This window comes from Myiozetetes cayanensis, unplaced genomic scaffold, assembly GCF_022539395.1.
Source record: "Myiozetetes cayanensis isolate MyiCay16 unplaced genomic scaffold, myiCay2020 scf256, whole genome shotgun sequence".
Lineage (NCBI taxonomy): Eukaryota > Metazoa > Chordata > Aves > Passeriformes > Tyrannidae > Myiozetetes > Myiozetetes cayanensis.
The window spans coordinates 2,167-29,039 of NW_026087473.1; the positions used below are offsets into that span (position 1 = coordinate 2,167).

Genomic DNA, 26,873 nt, shown 5'->3' on the forward strand with positions numbered 1-26,873 from the left:
CTGTGTATCCCCCGTGCATCCCCCATGTGTCCCCCGTGTATCCCCCAGTGTCCCCCGTGTATCCCCCGTGTCCCCCCTGTGTCCCCCGTGTGTCCCCCCCGTGTCTCCCCGTGTATCCCCCGTGTATCCCCCGTGTATCCCCCCTGTATCCCCCTGTGTCCCCCTTTGTCCCCCATGTCCCCTTTGTCCCCCAGTATCCTCCATTGTGTCCCCCAGTATCCCCCCTTTGTCCCCCTTTCTCCCCGTGTCCTCCCTGTGTCCCCCTGTGTGTCCCCCTTCTGTCTCCCATTGTCCCCCTGTGTCCCCCGTGTCCCCCGTGTATCCCCCGTGTCCCCCTTTGTCCCCCTGTATCCCCCATGTCCCCTTTGTCCCCCTGTATCCCCCCTGTATCCCCCATATCCCCCTTTGTCCCCCATGTGTCCCCCTTTGTCCCCTTTGTCCCCCGTATCCCCCGTGTCCCCCCTTTGTCCCCCAGTATCCCCCGTGTCCCCCCTTTGTCCCCCTGTGTCCCCCTGTATCCCTCCATGTATCCCCCTTTGTCCCCCAGTATCCCCCGTGTATCCCCCTGTTCTCCCGTGTCCCCCCTGTGTCCCCCATATCCCCCATATCCCCCCTTTGTCCCCCCTCTCACCGTCGCTCACGAGCATCGCTCTGGCCCCGCAGCTCCTCAGGCGGTGCCGGAGCCCTGCGGGTCTCAGCGCGGTTCCCAGGAAGGCCGGGCGGGCTCCGAGCGCGGCGAGCCCGAACCATCCCCACACGAAGCGGGGCTCGTTGCCCACCAGGAGCCCCACGGTGTCCCCGGGGCCCGGCGGGGCCCGCAGAGCCCGCAGCGCGTTCGCCACCCTGGCCACGGCCCGGGCCGCCCTGCCGAGGGGCTGCGACCCCCGACCCGCAGGAAGGGCCGGGCCGGGGCCGAGCGGGCCAAGCGCAGGAACCGAGCGACCACCGAGCCCCCCGGGCCGCGCCCCGCCCGCCGCCGGCACCGAGCAGCCCGCACGGCGAACGCCAGGTCGGCCCAGAGGTGCGGCCGCAGCCGCCGCTGCAGCGCCAGGGCGGCCCCCGCGACCACCAGAGACCCCAGGGCCACCAGCGCCACCGGAGACCCCCGGCACAGACCCCCCAGCAGCGACCCCAGCGATCCCAGCGCCGCCGCCATCGCCCCCCCGCCCGCCCTCCCTCCCTCCTTCCCTCCCTCCTTCCTCCTCCCTCCTCCTCCTCCCTCCTCCCTCCCTCCCTCCTTCCCTCCTTCCTTCCCTCCCTCCTCCCTCCTTCCCTCCCTCCCTCCCTCCTTCCTTCCCTCCTTCCCTCCTTCCTTCCTTCCCTCCTTCCCTCTTTCCTTCCTTCCTCCTCCTCCTTCCCTCCCTCCTTCCCTCCTTCCCTCCTTCCCTCCCTCCCTCCTGGACGGGGCGGACACGCCCACTTAGGCCACGCCCACATTTTTTGGGTCACGCCCATTCACTTTTTGGTGGTCGCGCCCTCTTTTATTACGCCCACCGCGGTCACGAGCCCGCGGGACCCCCTCCCCGCGACATCCCCCGACATCCCCACGTTCCCCGTGTCCACCCTCCCCTGACATCCCCCACGTCCCCGTGCCCACCCTGTCCCCCCGACATCCCCCACGTCCCCCGTGCCCCTGCACCCCCACGCACCCTGTTGTGTCCCCACGGACCCCCTTGTCCCTTCCACGCCCCCCAAGCCCTATCCCCTTATCCCCCTTCACGGGCTCCCATGGCCAACTCCCCCGTGTCCCTCCTCCCCCGTGTCCCCTCCCTGTGTCCCCCTTCGCGGCCTCCCTCGTGCTCCCTCCGTGTCCCTCCCCGTGTCCCCCCTCGTGTCCCCTCCCGTGTCCCCTCCCCGTGTCCCTCCCCGTGTCCCCTCCTGTGTCCCTCCCTGTGTCCCCTCCTCGTGTCCCCTCCCCGTGTCCCCTCCCCGTGTGCCACCCCTGTGTCCCCTTCGCGGCCTCCCCTCGTGCTCCCTCCTGTCCGCTCCCCTCGTGTCCCCTCCCCCGTGTCCCCTCCCCGTGTCCCCCCGTGTCCCCCGTGTCCCCCATGTCCCTCCTCCCCTGTGTCCCTCCCCGTGTCCCTCCATGGCCTCCCTCGTGCTCCTCCCTGTCCCCTCCCCCGTGTCCCTCCCCGTATCCCTCCCCGTGTCCCCCTCCGTGTCCCCCCCGTGTCCCCCTCGTGCTCCCTCCCTGTCCCCTCCTCGTGTCCTCCCCGTCTCACCCCCCGTGTCCCCCCTCGTGTCCCTCCCTGTCCCCTCCCCGTGTCCCCCCTCGTGTCCCACCCCCGTGTCACCCCCCGTGTCCCCCTCCGTGTCCCCTCGTGTCCCCTGCCGTGTCCCCTCCACTGGCCTCCTCGTGTCCCTCCCGTGTCCCCTCCCGTGTCCCTCCCGTGTCCCCCTGTGTCCCCCTCATGTCCCTCCGTGTCCCCACCGTGTCCCTCCTGTGTCCCCTCCCCGTGTCCCCCTTCGCGGCCTCCCTCGTGTCCCCTCCCCATGTCCTCCTCGTGTCCCCTCCCCATGTCCTCCCCGTGTCCCTCCCTGTGTCCCCTCCCCGTGTCCCCTCCATGTCCCACCCCGTGTCCCCCTCCGTGTCCTCCCGTGTCACCCCCTGTGTCCCCCGTGTCCCTCCCCGTGTCCCCTTCGTGGCTCCCCTCGTGCTCCCTCCCTGTCCCCTCCCCCGTGTCCCTCCCCGTGTCCCCTCCCCGTGTCCCCCCTCCGTGTCCTCCTCCTGTGTCACCCACCCGTGTCCCCTCCTCTCCCCGTGTCCCCTCCCGTGTCCCCCGTGTCCCCTCCCTGTGTCCCCCTTCGCGGCCTCCCCTCGTGCTCCCTCCCTGTCCCCTCCCCCGTGTCCCCTCCCCGTGTCACCCCCGTGTCCCCTCCCCGTGTCCCCTCCATGTCCCACCCCCGTGTCCCTCCCCGTGTCCCCCTCGTGTCCCCTCCCATGTCCCACCCCCGTGTCCCCCTCATGTCCCTCCCCGTGTCCCCCTCGTGTCCCACCCCCTGTGTCCCTCCTCGTGTCCCCTCCCTCGTGTCACCCCCCGTGTCCCCTCCCCGTGTCCCCTCCCCGTGTCCCCCTCATGTCCTCCTCCCCTCGTGTCCCCCTCGTGTTTCCCCTCGTGTCACCCCCGTGTCCTCCCCGTGTCCCCCTCCCGGCCTCCTCGTGCTCCTCCGTGTCCCCTCCTCCCCGTGTCCCCTCCCGTGTCCCCCGTGTCCCACTCCGTGTCCCCTCCCTGTGTCCCCTCCCGTGTCCCCCGTGTCCCCCCATGTCCCTCCTCCCCCGTGTCCCTCCCCGTGTCCCCCCCGTGTCCTCCCTCGTGTCCCCCGTGTCCCCCCGTCCCTCCCTGTCCCAGATTCCCGGCCCGTTTGTTTTTGGGATGGGGGTGGATTTGGCAGCTCGGCATTCCCGGGGATCCACGTGCCCACGCGTGACCCCGCCCCAATTTCCCCTCCTCCCCTCCTCCCCCTCCCCACGACACAAAATCGGGGCCGTTTGGTACAAAAAACAGGGCGGGTTTTTATTGCTGGTTTTTGTTTGTTTTTTTCTTTTAAAAACACGAAAAACGCTGACTCAGCCCCGCGGGGGAGGAGGGGCGGGGTGTCACCCCTCCTCACTCGGTGTGACCAGGACCGACCCTCCCATCCAAACCCACCCCTCCCAAGGGGTCTCCCTTGTCGCCTCCCAAGGTGGGGGTGGGAGGGGCTCTGGGGGTGGTCGATGTGTCCCCTCCCCTCCCTCCCCCGTGTCCCCCTCCCCAAATCATCCCGGAGCATCGACAGTTCCACCTTTATTTACATTTCTATACCAAAATTTGGGGAGGGGGTTGAGGGGTTGGGTGTGTCTCCCCCTCATTTCACGTGTCCCTCAGGGAGGGACCCCATAGAGGATGGGGGACACTCGAGACCCTCCCCACCTTGTGAAGAAGGGGGGTCCTGGCCCTGTTCCCATGGGATGTGCTGGCACCGGTTTGGGGGTCCCCACCCTCACTGGGGGGGTCCCATCAAGATGGGGGGGTCCCAACCCTCACTATGGGGGTCCCATCAAGATGGGGAGAGGTCCCAACCCTCACTATGGGGGTCCCATCAAGATGGGGAGCCCATTGAGGTTGGGAGGTCCCATTGAGGTTGGGGATCCCATCAAGATGGGGAGGGTCCCAACCCTCACTGTGGGGACTCCCATCAAGATGGGGGTCCCAACCTCACTTTGGGGTCCGATCAGATGGGGTCTCAACCCTCACTGTAGGGGTCCCATCAAGATGGGGGTCCTATTGAGGCTGGGGTCCCAGCCCTCACTGTGGGGAGTCTCATCGAGTGGGGATCCCATTTAGATGGGAGGGTCCCATGAGGCTGGGGGTCCCAAACCTCACTGTGGGGTCCACTGAGATGGGGGTCCTATCGAGATGGAGTTCCCAACCCTAACTGTGGGGGTCCTATTGAGATGGGGTCCCATCGACCCAACCCTCACTGTGAGGTCCCCACGATGGGATTCCATTGGGGGAGGTCCCAACCCTCACTATGAGGGGTCCCATCAAGATGGGGGTCCCAACCTCACTATGGGGGTCCCATCAAGATGGGGAGCCCATTGAGGTTGGGGAGGGGTCCCATTGAGGTTGGGGGGATCCCATCAAGATGGGGGAGGGTCCCAACCCTCACTGTGGGGGGACTCCCATCAAGATGGGGGGGGTCCCAGCCCTCACTTTGGGGGTCCCATCAAGATGGGGGTCTCAACCCTCACTATGGGGGTCCCATCCAAGATGGGAGGCCCATTGAGGCTGGGGGGTCCCAGCCTCACTGTGGGGGGTCTCATCGAGGTGGGGGATCCCATTTAGATGGGGAGGGTCCCATTGAGGTTGGGGGGGGTCCCAAACCCTCACTGTGAGGGGTCCCACTGAGATGGGGGGGTCCTATCGAGATGGGGGTTCCCAACCCTAACTGTGGGGGGGTCCCATTGAGATGGGGGGGTCCCATCGACCCAACCCTCACTGTGAGGGGTCCCATCGAGATGGGGGATTCCATTGGGGGGTCCCATGGAGATGGGGGTCTCATTAAGGTGGGAGGGTCCCAACCCTCACTGTGAGGGGTCCCATCGAGATGGGGGATTCCATTGGGGGTCCCATGGAGATGGGGAGTCCCATTAAGGTGGGGGGGGTCCCATTGACCCAATCCTCACTGTGAGGGGGTGCCATGGGGGTGGGGGGTCCCACCCCTCACTGTGAGGGGGGGTCCCACAGAGATGGGGGTGTCCCAGGGGAGGAAAGGGGGGGTGCTCCCACCCCTCACTGTGAGGGGGTCCCATTGAGATGGGGGTGTCCCAGGGGAGTTAAGGGGGGGGTGCTCCCACCCCTCACTGTGAGGGGGTCCCATTGAGATGGGGGTGTCCCAGGGGAGGCAAAGGGGTGCTCCCACCCCTCACTGTGAGGGGTCCCATTGAGATGGGGGTGTCCCACCCCTCACTCTGAAGGGGGGGTCCCACAGAGATGAGGGTGGAGGCAAAGGGGGGGTGCTCCCAACCCTCACTGAGGGGGGGTCCCAAAGAGATGGGGGTGGAGGCAAAGGGGGGGTGCTCCCTCCCCTCACTGTGAGGGGGGGGTCCCACAGAGATGGGGGTGTCCCAGGTGAGGCAAGGGGGTGGGGTCCCACCCTCACTGAGGGGGTCCCACAGAGATGGGGGTGTCCCAGGGGAGTTAAGGGGGGGTTGCTCCCACCCCTCACTGTGGGGGGTCCCATTGAGATGGGGGTCCCACCCCTCACTGTGAGGGGGTCCCATGGGGTTGGGGGGTCCCACCCCTCACTGAGGGGGGGTCCCACAGAGATGGGGGTGTCCCAGGGAGGCAAGGGGTGGGAGTCCCACCCTCACTGAGGGGGTCCCACAGAGATGGGGGTGTCCCAGGGAGTTAAGGGGTGGGAGTCCCACCCCTCACTGAGGGGGTCCCACGGAGATGGGGGTGGAGGCAAAGGGGGAGTCCTCCCTCCCCTCACTGAGGGGGGGTCCCACAGAGATGGGGGTGGAGGGAAAGGGGGGTTGCTCCCTCCCCTCACTGAGGGGGGTCCCACAGAGATGGGGGTGTCCCAGGGGAGTTAAGGGGGGGTTGCTCCCTCCCCTCACTGAGGGGGGTCCCACAGAGATGGGGGTGTCCCAGGGGAGTTAAGGGGGTGGGGATCCCACCCTCACTGAGGGGGGGTCCCACAGAGATGGGGGTGGAGGCAAAGGGGGAGTCCTCCCTCCCCTCACTGTGAGGGGGGGTCCCACGGGGATGGGGGTGTCCCAGGGGAGTTAAGTGGGGGTTGCTCCCTCCCCTCACTGTGAGGGGGTCCACAGAGATGGGGGGTCCCAGTGGAGGCAAAGGGGGGGTTGCTCCCCCTCAGTCGCTGTCAGAGCCCACGGCGGACGAGCCTTTCCTTTTCCTCTTGGCGGGTTTGGGTTTGGTGTCCTCTTCCTCCTGCGTGGGAGTGGGGGATCATTTGTGGGGTGTGGGGGTGAGGAGGGGGTCCGGGGGGTCAGGGGGTGGGTTGGGGTCTCACTGAGGCGCTGCTGGATGCAGACTCCTCCTCGGTGTTGGGGGCTGCGCGGCGCTCTTGCGGCTCCGCTGGCTCGCCAGAGCCGGAGCCTTCCGGCGGCTCTTGGGGCTTTGGATGAGGAGTCCTCGTATTCCTCAGCCAGGAAAACAGGTCAGAAAACCTGGAAAAAGGGAAAAGGGGAAATCAGGGGTTTGGGGGAGGGGAGGAGGAGGGAGGGGAGGGAAGGAAGGGAAGGAAGGGAAGGGAAGGAAGGGAAGGGAAGGGAAGGGAAGGGAAGGGAAGGGAAGGGAAGGGAAGGTTTGGGAAGGGAAGGAAGGAAGGGAAGGGAAGGGAAGGGAAGGAAGGGAAGGGAAGGGAAGGGAAGGTTTGGGAAGGGAAGGTTTGGGAAGGGAAGGGAAGGTTTGGGAAGGAAGGGAAGGGAAGGGAAGGGAAGGGAAGGGAAGGGAAGGTTTGGGAAGGGAAGGTTTGGGAAGGGAAGGGAAGGTTTGGGAAGGGAAAGGAAGGGAAAGGAAGGGAAGGGAAGGTTTGGGAAGGGAAGGGAAGGGAAGGGAAGGGAAGGTTTGGGAAGGGAAGGGAAGGGAAGGGAAGGTTTGGGAAGGGAAGGGAAGGGAAGGAAGGGAAGGAAGGGAAGGGAAGGGAAGGGAAGGGAAGGGAAGGGAAGGGAAGATTTGGGAAGGGAAGGGCTCACTTCATCTTGTGGGCCTCGTCACAGCTGGCCTGGACGTGCTGCAGCGCCTGCAGGATCGGGGTCTGGCTGAAAACTGGGGGTGAAAAGCAGGAATGGGGGGTCATGGAATGTCATCCCACACGGATCCCACCCCACCTGGAGGCTCTGGAGATGGGGCAGAGCCTCCCAGTGCACTGTGGGGTCACTGGGATGGGAGAACCCCCCCTGTTGCTCCCATTATCCCAGGGTATTCCCACTGGGATGGTCCCTGCAGGCAGAGGAACCCCTCCCCATCACCCCCATCCCACCCCATCCCACATTCCCGGCATTCCTGGCATTCCCAACATTCCCAGAGCCCCTGGGGGCACCCACAGTTGTGTTTGGTGTTGGTGAGGTTGAGCCTGAGGTTATCCAGGTGCTCCAGGATCTGCTCCAGGGTCAGCTGGGCCAGTTTGCTGCTGGAGCTGCGCAGGCTGGGGGGGAAAAACACAGGGAATTTGGGATTTGGGATGGGAAAAAACCCCCCCCAAATCCAGGGGGAGGTTACCCAGGACAGGGCAGGACCCCTCCCGAAAAAACAAGGGGTGGGAATTGGGAATTCCATGGGAATGGGGTACAGCTCCTTTCCAGGATGAGTGAAGAACACACCAATCCCATTCCATAGGTTGGGAATTCTCTGGGAAGGGGGCACAGCTCTTTCCAGGACAGGTGAGGAACCCCAATCCCATTCCTTAGGTTGGGAATTCCATGGGAATGGGGCCTAGCTGTTTCCCAGGACAGATAAAGAACCCCAATCCCACTCCACAGTTGGGAATTCCATGGGAATGGGGCACAGCTCTTTCCAGGACAGCTCAGAAACCCCAATCCCATTCCTTAGGTTGGGAATTCCATGGGAATGGGGCCCAGCTCTTTTCCAGGACAGATAAAGAACCCCAATCCCATTCCTTAGGGGTGGAATTTCATGGCACAGCTCTTTTCCAGGACAGCTAAGAAACCCCAATCCCATTCCTTAGGCTGGGAATTCTCTGGGAATGGGGCACAGCTCATTCCCAGGACAGGGTGAGGAACACCCATCCCATTCCATAGGTTGGGAATTCCATGGGAATGGGGCCCAGTTGTTTCCTAGGACTGGTAAGAAATCCCAATCCCATTCCTTAGGTTGGAAATTCCAATGGGAATGGGGCACAGTTCTTTCCAGGACAGCTAAAGAACCCCAATCCCATTCCTTAGGGGTGGAATTCCATGGCACAGCTCATTCCCAGGATGAGGTGAGGAACCCCAATAATCCCATTCCATAGGTTGGGAATTCCACAGGAAGGGGGCACAGCTCTTTCCAGGATAGACAAAGAACCCCAATCCCATTCCTTAGGTTGGGAATTCTCTGGGAATGGGGCCCAGCTCCTTTCCAGGATGAGTGAAGAACACACCAATCCCATTCCTTGGGAATTCCATGGGAATGGGGCCCAGCTCTTTCCAGGACAGATAAAGAACCCCAATCCCATTCCTTAGGTTGGGAATTCCATGGGAATGGGGCCCAGCTCTTTCCTAGGACAGATAAAGAACCCCAATCCCATTCCATAGGTTGGGAATTCTCTGGGAAGGGGGCACAGCTCTTTCCAAGATGGGTAAGAAACCCCAATAATCCCATTCCTTAGGGGTGGAATTCCATGGCACAGCTCTTTTCCAGGATGGGGGATGGGGTGAGGAACCCCAATCCCATTCCTTAGGTTGGGAATTCCATGGGAATGGGGCACAGCTCTTTTCCAGGACAGCTAAGAAACCCCAACCCCATTCCTTAGGCTGGGAATTCTCTGGGAAGAGGGCACAGCTCTTTTCCAGGACAGATAAGGAAATCCAATCCCATTCCTTAGGCTGGGAATTCTCTGGGAATGAGGCACAGCTCTTTCCCAGGACAGATAAAGAACTCCAATCCCATTCCTTAGGGGTGGAATTCCATGGGAAGGGGGTACAGCTCTTTCCAGGACAGCTAAAAAACACCAATCCCATTCCTTAGGTTGGGAATTCCACAGGAAGGGGGCACAGCTCATTCCCAGGACAGGGTGAGGAACACCAGTCCCATTCCATAGGTTGGGAATTCTCTGGGAATGGGGCCCAGCTCTTTCCAGGACAGATAAAGAACCCCAATCCCATTCCTTAGGTTGGGAATTCTCTGGGAATGGGGCCCAGCTCTTTCCAGGATGAGTGAAGAACACACCAATCCCATTCCTTGGGAATTCCATGGCACAGCTCATTCCCAGGACAGATAAAGAACTCCAATCCCATTCCATAGGTTGGGAATTCCATGGGAATGGGGCCCAGTTGTTTCCTAGGACTGGTAAGAAATCCCAATCCCATTCCTTAGGTTGGGAATTCCATGGGAATGGGGTACAGCTCCTTTCCAGGATGAGTGAAGAACACACCAATCCCATTCCTTAGGTTGGGAATTCCATGGGAATGGGGCCCAGCTGTTTCCCAGGACAGATAAAGAACCCCAATCCCACTCCACAGTTGGGAATTCCATGGGAATGGGGCACAGTTCTTTCCAGGACAGCTAAGAAACACCAATCCCACTCCATAGATTGGGAATTCTCTGGGAAGAGGGCACAGCTCTTTCCAGGACAGCTCAGAAACCCCAATCCCATTCCATAGGTTGGGAATTCTCTGGGAATCAGGCACAGCTCTTTCCAGGACAGCTAAGAAACCCCAATTCAATTCCTTAGGTTGGGAATTCTCTGGGAATGGGGCCCAGCTCTTTCCAGGATGAGTGAAGAACACACCAATCCCATTCCTTGGGAATTCCATGGGCAGGGGCACAGCTCATTCCCAGGACAGATAAAGAACTCCAATCCCATTCCTTAGGTTGGGAATTCTCTGGGAAGGGGGCACAGCTTTTTCCCAGGACAGATAAGAAACACCAATCCCATTCCTTAGGTTGGAATTCCATGGAATGGGGCACAGCTTTTCCAGGACAGATGAGGAACCCCAATCCCATTCCTTAGGTTGGGAATTCCTGGGAAGGGGCACAGCTCTTTCCAGGACAGGCTGAGGAACACCAGTCCCATTCCATAGGTTGGGAATTCCATGGGAATGGGGGCCCAGCTCTTTCCAGGACAGATAAAGAACCCCAATCCCATTCCTTAGGTTGGGAATTCTCTGGGAATGGGGCCCAGCTCTTTCCAGGATGAGTGAAGAACACACCAATCCCATTCCTTGGGAATTCCATGGCACAGCTCATTCCCAGGACAGGTAAGAAACACCCATCCCATTCCATAGGTTGGGAATTCCATGGGAATGGGGCCCAGTTGTTTCCTAGGACTGGTAAGAAATCCCAATCCCATTCCTTAGGTTGGGAATTCCATGGGAATGGGGTACAGCTCCTTTCCAGGATGAGTGAAGAACACACCAATCCCATTCCTTAGGTTGGGAATTCCATGGGAATGGGGCCCAGCTGTTTCCCAGGACAGATAAAGAACCCCAATCCCACTCCACAGTTGGGAATTCCATGGGAATGGGGCACAGTTCTTTCCAGGACAGCTAAGAAACACCAATCCCACTCCATAGGTTGGGAATTCTCTGGGAAGAGGGCACAGCTCTTTCCAGGATGGGTAAGAAACCCCAATCCCATTCCATAGGTTGGGAATTCTCTGGGAATCAGGCACAGCTCTTTCCAGGACAGCTAAGAAACCCCAATTCAATTCCTTAGGTTGGGAATTCTCTGGGAATGGGGCCCAGCTCTTTCCAGGATGAGTGAAGAACACACCAATCCCATTCCTTGGGAATTCCATGGCACAGCTCATTCCCAGGACAGATAAAGAACCCCAATCCCATTCCTTAGGCTGGGAATTCTCTGGGAAGGGGGCACAGCTCTTTCCCAGGACAGATAAATAACCCCAATCCCATTCCTTAGGTTGGGAATTCCATGGGAATGGGGCACAACTGTTTCCTAGGACATGGTGAGGAACCCCAATCCCATTCCTTAGGTTGGGAATTCCATGGGAATGGGGCCCAGTTGTTTCCTAGGACTGGTAAGAAATCCCAATCCCATTCCTTAGGTTGGGAATTCCATGGGAATGGGGCACAGCTCTTTCCCAGGATGAGTGAAGAACAAACCAATCCCATTCCATAGGTTGGGAATTCCATGGGAAGGGGGCCCAGCTCCTTTCCAGAACAGATAAAGAACCCCAATAATCCCATTCCTTAGGTTGGGAATTCTCTGGCAATGGGGCCCAGCTCTTTCCCAGAACAGATAAAGAACCCCAATCCCATCCCTTAGGTTGGGAATTCCACTGGAAGTGGGGGGGGGACACAATTTACCAACCAGCACCGGCACCAACCACCCTCCCCGCCCCTTTCTGCCCCTTTCCCGCATTCCCAAGGCCGGGAATGCCTCCCCACCTCTGCCTCTTCCTGGGCAGGCTGTTGTTCTTGATGAGCAGGGCCTTGATGTGCTCGCCCAGGAGGTCGTCGTGGCGCAGCCCCCAGTGCCGCAGGATGCTGGTGGTGAACTGGTCCTCGGGGTGGCAGGGCCGGCTCAGCACCATCTTCACCATCTCCTCGCTGGGCCTGGGGATTCCAGGGGATGGGAGGCATCAAAATCAACCCCCCTACTCATCCTCACCATCTCCCCCCACCCATCTTCACCATCTCTCCGGGCCTGACGGGATGGAGGCACAAATGCCAATCCCACCCATTTCATCATTTCCTCGCTGGGCCTGGGGGGTTTGGGGGATGGGAGGCATCAAAATCAACCCCCACCATCTCCCCCCACCCATTTCAGCATCTCCCCACCCATTTCACCGTCTCTCGGGCCTGGGGATTTGGGGATGGGGAGGCAACAAAATGACCCCATCTCACCCATTTCACCATCTCCCCACCCATCTTCACCATCTCCCCCCACCCATTTCACCGTCTCCTCGCTGGGCCTGGGAATAGGCATGGGGAGGCATCAAAACATCCCCCACCATCTCCCCCCACCCATTTCACCATCTCCTCGCTGGGCCTGGGGGATTTTGGGGGATGGGGAGGCAACAAATACCAATCCCCCACCCATCCTCACCATCTCCCCCCACCCATTTCAGCATCTCCTCGCTGGGCCTGGGGGATTTTGGGGATGGGAGGCACCAAAATATCCCCCCACCCATCTTCATCATCTCCCCACCCATTTCACCATCTCCCCGCTGGGCCTGGGGGGATTTTGGGATGGGAGGCATCAAATCACCCAATCCCACCCATTTCATCATCTCCTCGCTGGGCCTGGGGGGTTTGGGGATGGGGAGGCATCAAAATCAACCCCTACTATCCTCACCATCTCCCCCCACCAATTTCATCATCTCCTCGCTGGGCCTGGGGGATTCCAGGGGATGGGGAGGCATCAAAACCCCATCCACCCATTTCATCATCTCCCCACCCATTTCAGCATCTCCCCACCCATTTCAGCATCTCCTCGCTGGGCCTGGGGGGTTTGGGGGATGGGGAGGCATCAAATGACCCAATCCCACCCATTTCATCATCTCCTCATTGAGCCTGGGGGGATTTTAGGGGATGGGGAGGCACCAAAATATCCCCCCACCCATTTCATCATCTCCCCCCACCCATTTCACCATCTCCTCGCTGAGCCTGGGGGATTATGGGGATGGGGAGGCATCAAACATCCCCACCCATTTCATCATCTCCCCCCACCCATCTTCACCATCTCCTCGCTGGGCCTGGGGGAAATCCAGGCATGGGGAGGCATCAAAACATCCCCCACCCATCTTCAGCATCTCCCCCCACCCATTTCACCATCTCCTCATTGAGCCTGGGGGGATTTTAGGGATGGGGAGGCATCAAAATATCCCCCCACCCATCTTCATCATCTCCCCCCACCCATTTCACCATCTCCTCGCTGGGCCTGGGGGGATTGTGGGGATGGGAGGCATCAAAACCAACCCCCTTACTCATCCTCACCATCTCCCCCCACCCATTTCAGCATCTCCCCACCCATCTTCATCATCTCCCCCACCCATCTTCACCATCTCCTCGCTGGGCCTGGGGAAATCCGGGCATGGGGAGGCATCAAATCACCCCATCCCACTCCATTTCATCATCTCCCCACCCATTTCAGCATCTCCTCGCTGGGCCTGGGGGTTTGGGGATGGGGAGGCATCAAAATCACCTCCATCCCACCCATTTCAGCATCTCCCCCCACCCATTTCACCATCTCCTCGCTGGGCCTGGGGGATTTTAGGGGATGGGAGGCATCAAAATCAACCCCCCTACTCATCCTCACCATCTCCCCCCACCCATTTCACCATCTCCTCGCTGGGCCTGGGGGTTTAGGGGATGGGGAGGCATCAAATGACCCAATCCCACCCATTTCAGCATCTCCCCCCACCCATTTCACCATCTCCCCCCACCCATTTCACCATCTCCTCGCTGGGCCTGGGGGGGATTTCGGGGATGGGGAGGCATCAAATGACCCAATCCCACCCCCCAGAGCTGCCAGGAGTACCCCCAGGGTGGGGTTTCCCCCCCTACCCCACCCCAAATGAGGGTTCCAGGGGGTTTTCCCAGGGGATCCCGCTCCTGGGGGGCAATGGGGTGGCTGGAACTGCCCCTTGGTGCCCCCACAAACCATCCCCAAATCCAGGACCCCCAGGACCCACCTCGGATCCCCCCGGACCCCCTCAGTGACCCCAGACCCCCTCAGTGCCCCCAAGACCCCTCAGTGCCCCCAGGACCCCCTCAGTGCCCCCAGGACCCCTCAACGACCCCAGACCAACCTTGGATCCCCCAGAGCCCCTCAGGACCCCTCAGTGACCCCCCAGTGACCCCAGACCCCCTCAGTGCCCCCAGACCCCTCTCAGTGACCCCAGACCCCCTCAGTGACCCCAGGACCCCTCAGTGTCCTCCCAGGACCCCCTCAGTGCCCCCCAGGATTCACCTTGGATCCCCCACAGACCCCCTTAGTGCCCCCCTCCAGAATTCCAGGCACTGCCAGGGCTCCCTTCTATCCCAGTTCATCCCAGTGCATCCCAGCTGCCAGGGGACACTCCCAGTGCTCCCTGCCCCCCTCAGCCCCCCAGGACCCCCAGAGCCCCCAGGACCCACCTTGGATCCCCCAGAGCCCCCTTCCCCCAGAATTCCAGGCACTGCCGGGCTCCCGTTATCCCAGTTCATCCCAGTGCATCCCAGTTCATCCCAGCTGCCAGGGGACACTCCCAGTGCACTCCTGCCCCCTCAGCCCCCAGGACCCCTGAGCCCCCAGACTCACTTCTCCCTGCGCAGCTGCAGCAGGAGGCAGGACAGGGCCTCGGGGTGCTCTGGGGAAAGGAGGAGGGAACGGGATCAGCCCCGGGGGGGGTCCCAGAGTGTCCCCCCTGAGTCCCCCCCGGGGCTGGGGACAGTCCCCAACCTTGTGTTTGAGGGGCTGTAGGATTGGGATGATGATGGGGATGATGGGGATGATGGGGATGATGATGAGGATGATGAGGATGAGGATGATGGGGAAGGTCCCTACCCTTGTACTTGAGGTGCTGTAGGATTGGGATGATGATGGGGATGATGGGGATGATGATGGGGATGATGATGGGGATGATGATGAGGATGATGGGGATGATGGGAAGGTCCCTACCCTTGTACTTGAGGGGCTGTAGGACTGGGATGATGATGGGGATGATGGGGATGGGGATGATGGGGATGATGATGAGGATGATGGGGATATCCCTACCCTTGTATTTGAGGTGCTGTAGGATTGGGATGATGGGGATGATGATGGGGATGATGGGGATGATGATGAGGATGATGGGGATGATGGGGAAGGTCCCTACCCTTGTACTTGAGGTGCTGTAGGATTGGGATGATGATGGGGATGATGATGGGGATGATGGGGATGATGGGGATGATGGGGATGATGAGGATGATGGGGATGATGGGGATGATGATGATGGGGATGATGAGGATGATGGGGATGATGGGGAAGGTCCCTACCCTTGTACTTGAGGTGCTGTAGGATTGGGATGATGGGGATGATGATGGGGATGATGATGGGGATGATGATGGGGATGATGAGGATGATGAGGATGATGGGAACATCCCTACCCTTGTACTTGAGGTGCTGTAGGATTGGGATGATGGGGATATCCCTACCCTTGTACTTGAGGTGCTGTAGGATTGGGATGATGGGGATGATGATGGGGATGATGGGGATGATGGGGAAGGTCCCTACCCTTGTATTTGAGGTGCTGTAGGATTGGGATGATGGGGATGATGGGGATGATGGGGATGATGATGATGATGAGGATGATGGGGATATCCCTACCCTTGTATTTGAGGTGCTGTAGGATTGGGATGATGGGAACAGTCCCTACCCTTGTATTTGAGGTGCTGTAGGATTGGGATGATGGGGATGATGATGAGGATGATGGGGATGATGGGGAAGGTCCCTACCCTTGTATTTGAGGTGCTGTAGGATTGGGATGATGGGGATGATGAGGATGATGGGGATGATGGGGAAGGTCCCTACCCTTGTACTTGAGGTGCTGTAGGATTGGGATGATGATGGGGATGATGGGGATGATGATGGGGATGATGGGGATGATGATGGGGATGATGATGGGGATGATGATAGGGATGATGAGGATGATGGGAACAGTCCCTACCTTTGTATTTGAGGTGCTGTAGGATTGGGATGATGGGGATGATGATGGGGATGATGAGGATGATGGGGATGATGATGGGGATGATGGGGATGATGGGGATGATGGGAACAGTCCCTACCCTTGTACTTGAGGTGCTGTAGGATTGGGATGATGGGGATGATGATGGGGATGATGAGGATGATGGGGATGATGATAGGGATGATGAGGAAGGTCCCTACCCTTGTACTTCAGGTGCTGTAGGATTGGGATGATGGTCTCCAGGGGGATGCTGTGGGCCAGGAACAGTTGCCACGTGCAGTACTGCTCGAACGTCTCCCAGTCCAGGCTCTGGACTGTGGGGGGACAATGGGGACAGGGGGACAGAGGGGACAATGGGACAGTGGGGACAATGGGGGGACATTGGGGACAGAGGGGACAGTGGGGACGAGGGGACAGATGGGACAGCAGGGACAATGGGGGACAGGGACAGGGGACAGAGGGACAGGGGGACAGAGGGGATGGGGACAGTGGGGACAGAGGGACAGAGGGGACAGGGGGACAATGGGGACAAGGAGGGACAGAGGGGATGGGACAGTGGGGACAGAGGGGACAGGAGGAGCAATGGGGACAGGGGGACAATGAATGGGGACAGAGGGGACAGGGGGACAATGGGGAGCAGAGGGGACAGGGGGACAATGGGGACAGGGGGACAATGGGGACAAGGGGACAAAGAGGGGACAATGAGAGGACAGAGGGGATAATGGGGACAGTGGGAGCAGTGAGAATGGGGACAATGGGGACAATGGGGATAGTGGGGACAAGGAGGACAGAGGGGATAGTGGGGACAGAGGGGATGGGGGATAGTGGGGACAGAGGGGACAGAGGGCACAGGGGGACAATGGGGGCAGTGACAGTGGGACAGAGGGGACAATGGGGGACAGGAGGGACAGAGGGACATTGGGGACAGGGGGACAATGGGGGATATTGGGATCAGAGGGGACAATGGGGACAAGGGGACAGATGGGGACAGTGGGGACAGAGGGGACAGGGGGGATGGGGGGACAGGGGGGACAGCAAGGACAATGGGGACAGAGGGGACAGTGGGGACAAGAGGGATAATGGGGACAAGCAAGGAGAAGGGGACAGTGGGGACAGAGGGGACAAGAGGGACAATGGGGACAACAGGGACAAGGACAATGGGGACAACAGGGATAACAAGGATAATGGGGACAGTGGAACAAGAGGGACAATGGGGACAAGAGGGATAACAAGGATAAGGGGGATAACAAGGATTAGGGGGATAACAAGGATTAGGGGGATCACAGGGATGCCAAGGACAACAAGGACAGGGGGGACAAGAGGGACAACAGAGGGACAAGGGGCACAAGAAGAACCCGTCACAAACCTTCCCTTCCCTTCCCTTCCCTTCCCTTCCCTTCCCTTCCTTCCCTTTCCTTCCCTTCCCCTTCCCTTCCCTTCCTTCCCTTCCCTTCCTTCCCTTCCCTTCCCCTTCCCTTCCCTTCCCTTCCCCTTCCTTCCTTCCCTTCCCAAACCTTCCCTTCCCTTCCCTTCCCTTCCTTCCCTTCCCTTCCCTTCCTTCCCCTTCCCTTCCCCTTCCTTCCCTTCCCCTTCCCTTCCCTTCCTTCCCAACCTTCCCTTCCTTCCCTTCCCAAACCTTCCCTTCCCAAACCTTCCCCCTTCCCCTTCCTTCTCCTTCCTTCCCCCTTCCCTTCCTCTTCCCTAAACCTTCCCTTCCCTTCCTTCCCTTCCCTTCCTTCCTTCCCTTCCCTCCCTCTTCCCTTCCTTCCCTTCCCAAACCTTTCCCAAACCTTCCCAAACCTTCCCAAACCCTTCCCAAACCTTCCTTCCTTCCCAACCCTTCCCTTCCTCTCTCCCTTCCCTTCCTTCCCTTCCCTTCCCTTCCCTTCCCTTCCTTCCTTCCTTCCCTTCCCTTCCTCTTCCCTTCCCCAAACCCTTCCCTTCCCAAACCTTCCCTTCCCTTCCCTTCCCAAACCTTCCCTTCCCTTCCCTTCCCAAACCTTCCCTTCCCAAACCTTCCCTTCCCTTCCCTTCCCTTCCCTTCCCTTCCCTTCCCTTCCCAAACCTTCCTTCTTCCTTCCCTTCCCTTCCCTTCCCAAACCTTCCCTAAACCTTCCCTTCCCAAACCTTCCCTTCCCTTCCTTCCCCTTCCCTTCCCTTCCCTTCCCTTCCTTCCCTTCCCTTCCCTTCCCCTTCCCTTCCCTTCCCTTCCCAAACCTTCCCAAACCTTCCCTTCCCTTCCCTTCCCCTTCCTTCCCTTCCTTCCTTCCCTTCCCCTTCCCTTCCCTTCCCTTCCCTTCCCTTCCCAAACCTTCCCTTCCCTTCCCAAACCTTCCCAAACCTTCCCTCCCCTTCCCTTCCCTTCCCTTCCCTTCCCTTCCCAAACCTTCCCTTCCCAAACCTTCCCTTCTTGGGCCCCCTCCCCCCTCCCCACCCCCCTCTGGAGCCCCTGGAATGGGGTTGGAATCCCTGACCCGGGAAGGGGCTCTGGGATTAACGAGGCTCGTTAATTAACAAGGGGCTTATCCCGCTGCTTCCTGCTCAGTGAGCCCAGTGCTGGAACAGCGGGATCAGCTCCAGGAACTCGGAAATCCGGGAATTCCGAGGACCCCACGGAACTGGGATGGATTCTGGGATTTTTTTCCCCCCTTTCCTTGGTTTGTTTTAGGATTCCCAAGGATTCCCCTGCCCTGGCACTCTGGGAATGCTGCAGCTCCCGGGAATCCCACCCAGAAAAACCGGGAAAAGGGTTTGGATTGCAGGGATAAAAAATCCCCCCCTCCCCTCAATCCTCTTTGGGGGCCACGAGATCCTTTAATCCCCCAAATCCAACCAAATCCAAACCTCGGGATAACCCTGGGGCAGCTCCAAGCAGGAGGATCCCCCTGGTTGGTTGGGGGGTTGTGGTTTTTTTTTTCCCATCCCAGGAATTGCTGTTCCTTCATTCCCATCCCAGGGATTCCCAGCCCAGGAATTCCCATCCCAGGAATTCCCATCCTCAGGAATTCCCATCCCAGGAATTCCCACCCCTCAGGAATTCCCATCCCAGGGATTCCCATCCCAGGAATTGCTGTTCCTTCATTCCCATCCCAGGGATTCCCAGCCCAGGAATTCCCATCAGGAATTCCTTCAGGAATTCCCATCCCAGGAATTCCCATCCCAGGAATTCCCATCCCAGGAATTCCCATCCCAGGAATTGCTGTTCCTTCATTCCCATCCCAGGGATTCCCACCCCAGGGATTCCCATCCCAGGAATTCCCATCCCAGGGATTCCCATCCTAGGAATTGCTGTTCCTTCATTCCCATCCCAGGAATTCCCATCCCAGGAATTCCCATCCCAGGGATTCCCATCCCAGGAATTCCCATCCCAGGAATTCCCACCCCCCAGGAATTCCCATCCCAGGAATTCCCATCCCAGGAATTCCCATCCCGGGAATTCCCATCCCGGGAATTGCTGTTCCTTCATTCCCATCCCAGGGATTCCCACCCCTCAGGAATTCCCATCCCAGGAATTCCCATCCCAGGAATTCCCAGCCCAGGAATTGCTGTTCCTTCATTCCCATCCCAGGAATTCCCATCCCAGGAATTGCTGTTCCTTCATTCCCATCCCAGGAATTCCCATCCCAGGAATTCCCATCCCAGGAATTCCCATCCCAGGGATTCCCACCCCAGGAATTCCCATCCCAGGAATTGCTGTTCCATGAATTCCCATCCCAGGAATTCCCATCCCAGGAATTCCCATCCCGGGAATTCCCATCCCAGGAATTGCTGTTCCTTCATTCCCATCCCAGGAATTCCCATCCCAGAATTCCCATCCCGGGAATTCCCATCCCAGGAATTCCCATCCCAGGAATTCCCATCCCAGGGATTCCCATCCCAGGAATTCCCATCCCAGGAATTGCTGTTCCTTCATTCCCATCCCAGGAATTCCCATCCCGGGGATTCCCACCCCAGGAATTCCCACCCCTCAGGAATTCCCATCCCAGGAATTGCTGTTCCTTCATCAGAATTCCCATCCCGGGATTCCCATCCCAGGAATTCCCATCCCAGGAATTCCCATCCCAGGAACTGCTGTTCCTTCATTCCCATCCCAGGAATTCCCATCCCAGGAATTCCCATCCCAGGAATTGCCACCCCTCAGGAATTCCCATCCCAGGAATTCCCATCCCAGGGATTCCCACCCCAGGAATTCCCATCCCAGGAATTCCCACCCCTCAGGAATTCCATCCAGGGATTCCCACCCTCAGGAATTCCCATCCCTGCAATTCCCATCCCAGGAATTCCCATCCCAGGGATTCCCATCCCAGGAATTCCCACCCCAGGAATTCCCATCCCGGGAATTCCCATCCCAGGGATTCCCACCCCAGGAATTCCCATCCCAGGAATTGCTGTTCCTTCATTCCCATCCCAGGAATTCCCATCCCAGGGATTCCCATCCCGGGAATTCCCATCCCAGGAATTGCTGTTCCTTCATTCCCATCCCAGGAATTCCCACCCCAGGATGCTATCCTTCATCCCATCCCGGGAATTCCCATCCCAGGAATTCCCATCCCAGGAATTCCCATCCCAGGATGCTGTTCATTCCCATCCCAGGAATTCCCACCCCAGGAATTCCCATCCCAGGAATTCCCATCCCAGGAATTCCCCCCGGCTCACTGAGGATGTTGAGCACGGAATCCTTGCGGAACATCACCAGGTTCCCCATCATCACGTGGCACACCAGCTCCTGCAGCTGGAAAAGGGCATGGGAAAAACTGGGAATCAGGAGGGATCTGGGATATGGGGAGGGTTCCCAGCTGGGATCCGGTGGGAAAAGGGGGAAGGAGAAATCCTTGGGATTCCTGGGGGGGTGGGAGGTGAGGGGGGGAAGTTCCCTGCACACAGAGACCACTTTGGGGTCAAATCTTCCAGGAATGGGGGGGAAAAGTTGGGAAGGAGGAGAGGGAGGAGGAGGAGGAAGAGGAGGAGGAGGAGGAGGAGGAGGAGGAGGAGGAGGAAGAGGAAGAGGAAGAGGAAGAGGAAGAGGAAGAGGAAGAGGAGGAGGAGGAGGAGGAGGAGGAGGAAGAGGAGGAGGAGGAGGAAGAGGAGGAGGAGGAGGAGGAGGAAGAGGAAGAGGAGGGAGGAGGAGGAGGAGGAGGAGGAGGAGGAGGAAGAGAAGAGAAGAGAAGAGGAAGAGGAAGAGGAGGAGGGAGGAGGAGGAGGAGGAGAGGAGGAGGAGGAGGAGGAAGAGGAGGAGGTGGAGGAGGAGGAAGAGGAAGAGAGGAGGAGGAGGGAGGAGGAGGAGGAGGAGGAAGAGGAAGAGGAAGAGGAAGAGGAAGAGGAAGAGGAAGAGGAGGAAGAGGAGGAGGAAGAGGAGGAAGAGGAGGAGGAAGAGGAGGAGGAGGAGGAGGAGGAGGAAGAGGAAGAGGAAGAGGAGGAGGAAAAGGAGGAGGAGGAGGAAGAGGAGGAGGAAGAGGAAGAGGAAGAGGAAGAGGAAGAGGAAGAGGAGGAGGAGGAGGAGGAGGTGGAAGAGGAGGAAAAGGAGGAGGAGGAAGAGGAAGAGGAAGAGGAAGAGGAGGAAGAGGAGGAGGAAGAGGAGGAAGAGGAGGAAGAGGAGGAGGAGGAAGAGGAAGAGGAGGAGGAGGAGGAAGAGGAAGAGGAAGAGGAAGAGGAAGAGGAGAGAGATTTTGGGGCCCAGATTTTAGGGGCCCAGATTTTAGGAGGATGTTTTAGGGGGTCAAATCTCCTGGGAATGAGAGGCCAGGAATAATTCCCACCTGGAAGGAGTCGATGACGGCCACGATCATGTTGAGCAGCTCCCCACTCCGCAGGGTCTCGTCTGGGAACTGGGAAAATCCCAAAAAAAAAACAGGGAAAAAGTTCAGGGAGAGACCCCCAGGGGGAAAAAAAAACAAAAAAAGCCTTTCCCAAAAAAAAAAAGCTTCCAATTCCGACGGGAAAAACTCCACGGGGTGAAGCATCCGAGGGGTGGCAGCCTCAGAGATCCTGGAATTCCTGGAGAGATCCTGGAATTCCTGGAGAGATCCTGGAATTCCAGGGGATCCAAAGGATGGGGAGGGATCCCAAGGAGTGGTGTAGATGGAAGAGGGGAGGTGCAGGGGCTCAGTGGGGGGGTCCCAGGGGGGTCTCACCTCGGTGTAGATGGAGGGGGTGAGGAGTAGAGGGTCAGTGAGGGGTCTCAGGTGGGTAGGTGTCTCAGGGGATGAGGTGCAGGGGGTCACTGAGGGGTCTAGTGTGGGGTCTCAGGTGGGTGGGGGTCTCAGGGGGTTTCACCTTGGTGTAGATGGAGAGGTGAGGTGCAGGGGGGTCAGGGGGGTCATGTGAGGGGTCCCAGGTGGGTGAGGGGTCTCAGTGGGGTCTCACCTGGTGTAGATGAAGGGGGTGAGTGCAGGGGGTCAGTGTGGGGTCCCAGGTGGGTGGGGGTCCCAGGTGGGGTCTCACCTCTGTGTAGATGGAGGGGTGAGGTGCAGGGGGTCACTGAGGGGTCTCAGGTGGGGTTTCAGTGAGGGGTCCCAGGTGGGTGGGGGTCCCAGGGGAGGTGCAGGGGGTCAGCTGGGGGTCTCACCCTGTGTAGATGGAGGGGTGAGTGCAGGGGGCTCAGTGCAGGGGGTCTCAGGGGGGTCTCAGGGGTCTCACTCGTGTAGATGGAGGGGTGAGGTGCAGGGGTCACTGAGGGGTCCCAGGTGGTGGGGTCTCACCTCAGTGTAGATGGAGGGAGTGAGGTACAGGGGGGTCTCAGGGGTTCACCTCGGTGTAGATGGAGGGGTGAGTGCAGGGGGTCTCAGGGGATCTCAGGGTCTCACCTCAGTGTAGATGGAGGGGCTGAGGTGCAGGGGGTCACTGAGGGGGTCAGTGTGGGGGTCTCAGGGGGGTCTCACCTCGGTGTAGATGGAGGGGGTGAGGTACAGGGGGGTCTCAGGGGGTCTCACCTCGGTGTAGATGGAGGGGTGAGGTGGAGGGGGTCACTGAGGGGCTCAGTGTGGGGGTCCTAGGTGGGTGGGGGTCTCAGGGGGTCTCACCTCGGTGTAGATGGAGGGGTGAGGTACAGGGGAGTCACTGAGGGGTCACTGAGGGTCTCAGGTGGGGGGTTCAGTGAAGGGTCCCAGGTGGGTGGGGGTCTCAGGGGAGGTGCAGGGGGTCTCAGGGGGGTCACTGGGGGTCTCACCTCGGTGTAGATGGAGGGGGTGAGGAACAGGGAGTCACTGAGGGGTCACTGAGGGGTCACTGGGGGGTCACTGAGGGTCTCACCTCGGTGTAGATGGAGGGGCTGAGGTGCAGGGGGTCAGTGTGGGATCAGTGAGGGGTCCCAGGTGGGTGGGGGTCCCAGGGGAGGTGCAGGGGGTCACTGAGGGGTCTCAGGGGGTCTCACCTCTGTGTAGATGGAGGGGGTGAGGAAGCAGAGCAGCCTGACATCATCCTCCTGGCAGGCCTTCATGTCCATCATCAGGCAGGTGTGCAGCTCCCCCAGCTGAGTGGCCTGGGCAAAGGACTCGTAGAGACTCATCTTCCCAACTGCTGCTTTGCTGGGGACACACAGGGACAACTCAGGGACAGGGGACACGGCAGGGACACAGCAGGGACAGGGGACACCTCAGGGGACACAGCAGGGACAGGTGGGACATGGGCAAAGGACTCGTAGAGGCTCATCTTCCCCACTGCTGCTTTGCTGGGGACACACAGGGGACAGGGGACACCTCAGGGACAGGTGGGACATGGCAGGGACAGGTGGGACATGGGCAAAGGACTCGTAGAGACTCATCTTCCCCACTGCTGCTTTGCTGGGGACACACAGGGACACATCAGGGACACCTGAGGGTCAGGGGACACCTCAGGGGACAGGAGACACCTCAGGGACACCTCAGGGACACCTCAGGGGACAGGGGACACATGAGGGGACAGGTGGGACACCTCAGGGGACAGGTGGGACATGGGCAAACGACTCGTACAGGCTCATCTTCCCCACTGCTGCTTTGCTGGGGACACACAGGGGACAACTCAGGGACACCTCAGGGACACCTCAGGGACACCTCAGGGACACCTCAGGGACACCTCAGGGACACACAGGGACACCTCAGGGACACCTCAGGGACACCTCATGGACAGGGGACACCTCAGGGACACCTCAGGGACAGGGGACACCTCAGGGACAGGGGACACAGGGACAGGTGGGACACAGCAGGGACAGGTGGGACATGGGCAAAGGACTCGTACAGGCTCATCTTCCCCACTGCTGCTTTGCTGGGGACACACAGGGACACCTCAGGGACACCTCAGGGACACCACAGGGACACCTCAGGGACACACAGGGACACACAGGGGACACCTCAGGGACACCTCAGGGACACATGGCAGGGACACCTCAGGGACAGGTGGGACATGGGCAAAGGACTCGTACAGGCTCATCTTCCCAACTGCTGCTTTGCTGGGGACACACAGGGACAACTCAGGGACACCTCAGGGACACACAGGGGACAGGGGACACCTCAGGGACACCTCAGGGACAGGGGACACAAAAGGGACACGGCAGGGACACAGCAGGGGACAGGGGACAGAGGGGTCAAGGTGAGGGAGGTGGAAGGAGAAGTGCCCAGGTGAGAAGGAGGTGCCCAGGGAGGTGCCCAGGTGAGAAGGAGCTGCCCAGGTGAGATTGAGCTGCCCAGGGAGGTGCCCAGGTGAGAGGGAGGTGCCCAGGTGAGATTGAGCTGCCCAGGTGAGGTGCCCAGATGAGATGCCCAGGTGAGATGCCCAGGCAGGTGCCCAGGTAGGTGCCCAGGTAGGTGCCCATGGAGGTGCCCAGGCAAAAGGGAGGTGCCCAGGTGAGAAGGAGGTGCCCAGGGAGGTGCCCAGGCAGGTGCCCAGGTAAAAGGGAGATGCCCAGGTGAGAGGGAGGTGCCCAGGGAGGTGCCCAGGTAGGTGCCCAGGGAGGTGCCCAGGCAAAAGGGAGGTGCCCAGGTAGGTGCCCAGGGAGGTGCCCAGGCAAAAGGGAGGTGCCCAGGTGAGAAGGAGGTGCCCAGGGAGGTGCCCAGGCAAAAGGGAGGTGCCCAGGTAGGTGCCCAGGGAGGTGCCCAGGCAAAAGGGAGGTGCCCAGGTAGGTGCCCAGGGAGGTGCCCAGGCAAAAGGGAGGTGCCCAGGTGAGAAGGAGGTGCCCAGGGAGGTGCCCAGGCAGGTGCCCAGGTAAAAGGGAGATGCCCAAGTGAGAAGGTGCCCAGTGAGCTGCCCAGGTGAGAGGGAGGTGCCCAGGTGAGAAGGAGGTGCCCAGGGAGGTGCCCAGGTGAGAAGGAGCTGCCCAGGTGAGCTGCCCAGGTGAGATTGAGCTGCCCAGGTGAGGTGCCCAGATGAGCTGCCCAGGTGAGATTGAGCTGCCCAGGGGACTGCCCAGGTGAGAAGGTGCCCAGGTGAGAAGGTGCCCAGGTGAGAGGGAGGTGCCCAGGTGAGAGGGAGGTGCCCAGGGAGGTGCCCAGGTGAGGTGCCCAGGTGAGAGGGAGCTGCCCAGGTGAGAAGGAGGTGGAAGGAGAGCTGCCCAGGGAGGTGCCCAGGTGAGAGGGAGCTGCCCAGGTGAGAAGGAGGTGGAAGGAGAGCTGCCCAGGGAGGTGCCCAGGTGAGATGGAGCTGCCCAGGTGAGAAGGAGGTGGAAGGAGAGCTGCCCAGGGAGGTGCCCAGGTGAGATTGAGCTGCCCAGGTGAGCTGCCCAGGTGAGACTGAGCTGCCCAGGGAGGTGCCAGGCAGGTGCCCAGGTAAAAGGGAGGTGCCCAGGTGAGATTGAGCTGCCCAGGTGAGAGGGAGGTGGAAGAAGAGGTGCCCAGGTGAGATTGAGGTGCCCAGGGAGGTGCCCAGGGAGGTGCCCAGGGAGGTGCCCAGGTGAGATGCCCAGGCAGGTGCCCAGGTGAGCTGCCCAGGTGAGGTGCCCAGGCAGGTGCCAGGCAGGTGTGCCCACCTGGCCCTGAGGTAGTAGAGCAGGTGGTAGCCGATCTTGGGCTGTTTCTGGTAGAGCTCGGACAGCAGGTCCAGCAGGAGGGAGAAGCCGCTGTTGTCCTCCTGCATCTGGCACAGGTTCCTTGGGAATGCCGGGAACGTCACCGGGATCACCACGGGCAGCCTCCCCCCCACACCCCATTCCAACGGAATTCCCATGGAATTCCAACAGAATTCCAACAGAATTCACCCAGAATTCACCCAAAATTCACACAGAATTCCCACAGAATTCCCCCCCATAATTCCCACAATTCCCACACAATTCCCACAGAATTCACCCAGAATTCACCCAGAATTCCCCCAGAATTCACCCCCATAATTCCCACAATTCCCACACAATTCCCACAGAATTCACCCAGAATTCCCACACAATTCCCCCAGAATTCCAAGAGAACTCCCCAGAATTCACCCAGAATTCCTCCAGAATTCCCACAGAATTCCTCCAGAATTCCCACAGAATTCCCCCAGAATTCCCACACAATTCCTACAGAATTCCCACACAATTCCCCCACAATTCCCACAGAATTTCCCCAAAATTCCCACACAATTCCCCCAAAACTCCCCCAGAATTCACACAGAATTCCCCCAGAATTCCCACACAATTCCCCCAGAATTCCCCCAGAATTCCCACAGAATTCCCAGAATTCCCACAGAATTCCCACACAATTCCCCAGAATTCCCCAGAATTCCCCAGAATTCCCACAATTCCCCAGAATTCCCCAGAATTCCCCACAGAATTCCCACAGAATTCCCAGAATTCCCAGAATTCCCAGAATTCCACACAATTCCCACAGAATTCCCCAGAATTCCCACAATTCCCCAGAATTCCCACAGAATTCACCACAGAATTCTCACAATTCCCAGAATTCCAGAATTCCCATCAGAATTCCCACAGAATTCCCACACAATTCCCACAAAATTCCCCAGAATTCCCACAATTCCCCCAGAATTCCCACACAATTCCCACAGAATTCCCCCAGAATTCCCACAGAATTCCCCCCAAATTCCCACACAATTCCCCCAGAATTCCCCCAAAATTCCCCCCACACAATTCCCCAGAA

General features: G+C 59.6%; 1 protein-coding gene across 1 annotated transcript in view; it reads right to left on the minus strand.

The window, feature by feature from the left end:
• Positions 1-5,939: 5,939 nt before the first annotated feature.
• The window catches only part of LOC126642844 (integrator complex subunit 3-like), a 42,696-nt gene continuing 21,762 nt past the window's right edge, over positions 5,940-26,873 (minus strand). The window contains 16 exon segments of the mRNA XM_050320807.1: positions 5,940-6,121; positions 6,251-6,289; positions 6,355-6,437; positions 6,520-6,554; positions 6,557-6,625; positions 6,628-6,660; positions 6,663-6,676; positions 7,205-7,277; positions 7,556-7,656; positions 11,579-11,746; positions 14,436-14,484; positions 16,041-16,154; positions 20,497-20,572; positions 21,597-21,665; positions 23,210-23,363; positions 25,775-25,894. Coding sequence (XP_050176764.1) covers positions 6,360-6,437; positions 6,520-6,554; positions 6,557-6,625; positions 6,628-6,660; positions 6,663-6,676; positions 7,205-7,277; positions 7,556-7,656; positions 11,579-11,746; positions 14,436-14,484; positions 16,041-16,154; positions 20,497-20,572; positions 21,597-21,665; positions 23,210-23,363; positions 25,775-25,894 — 1,153 coding nt within the window. The 3' untranslated portion in view covers positions 5,940-6,121; positions 6,251-6,289; positions 6,355-6,359.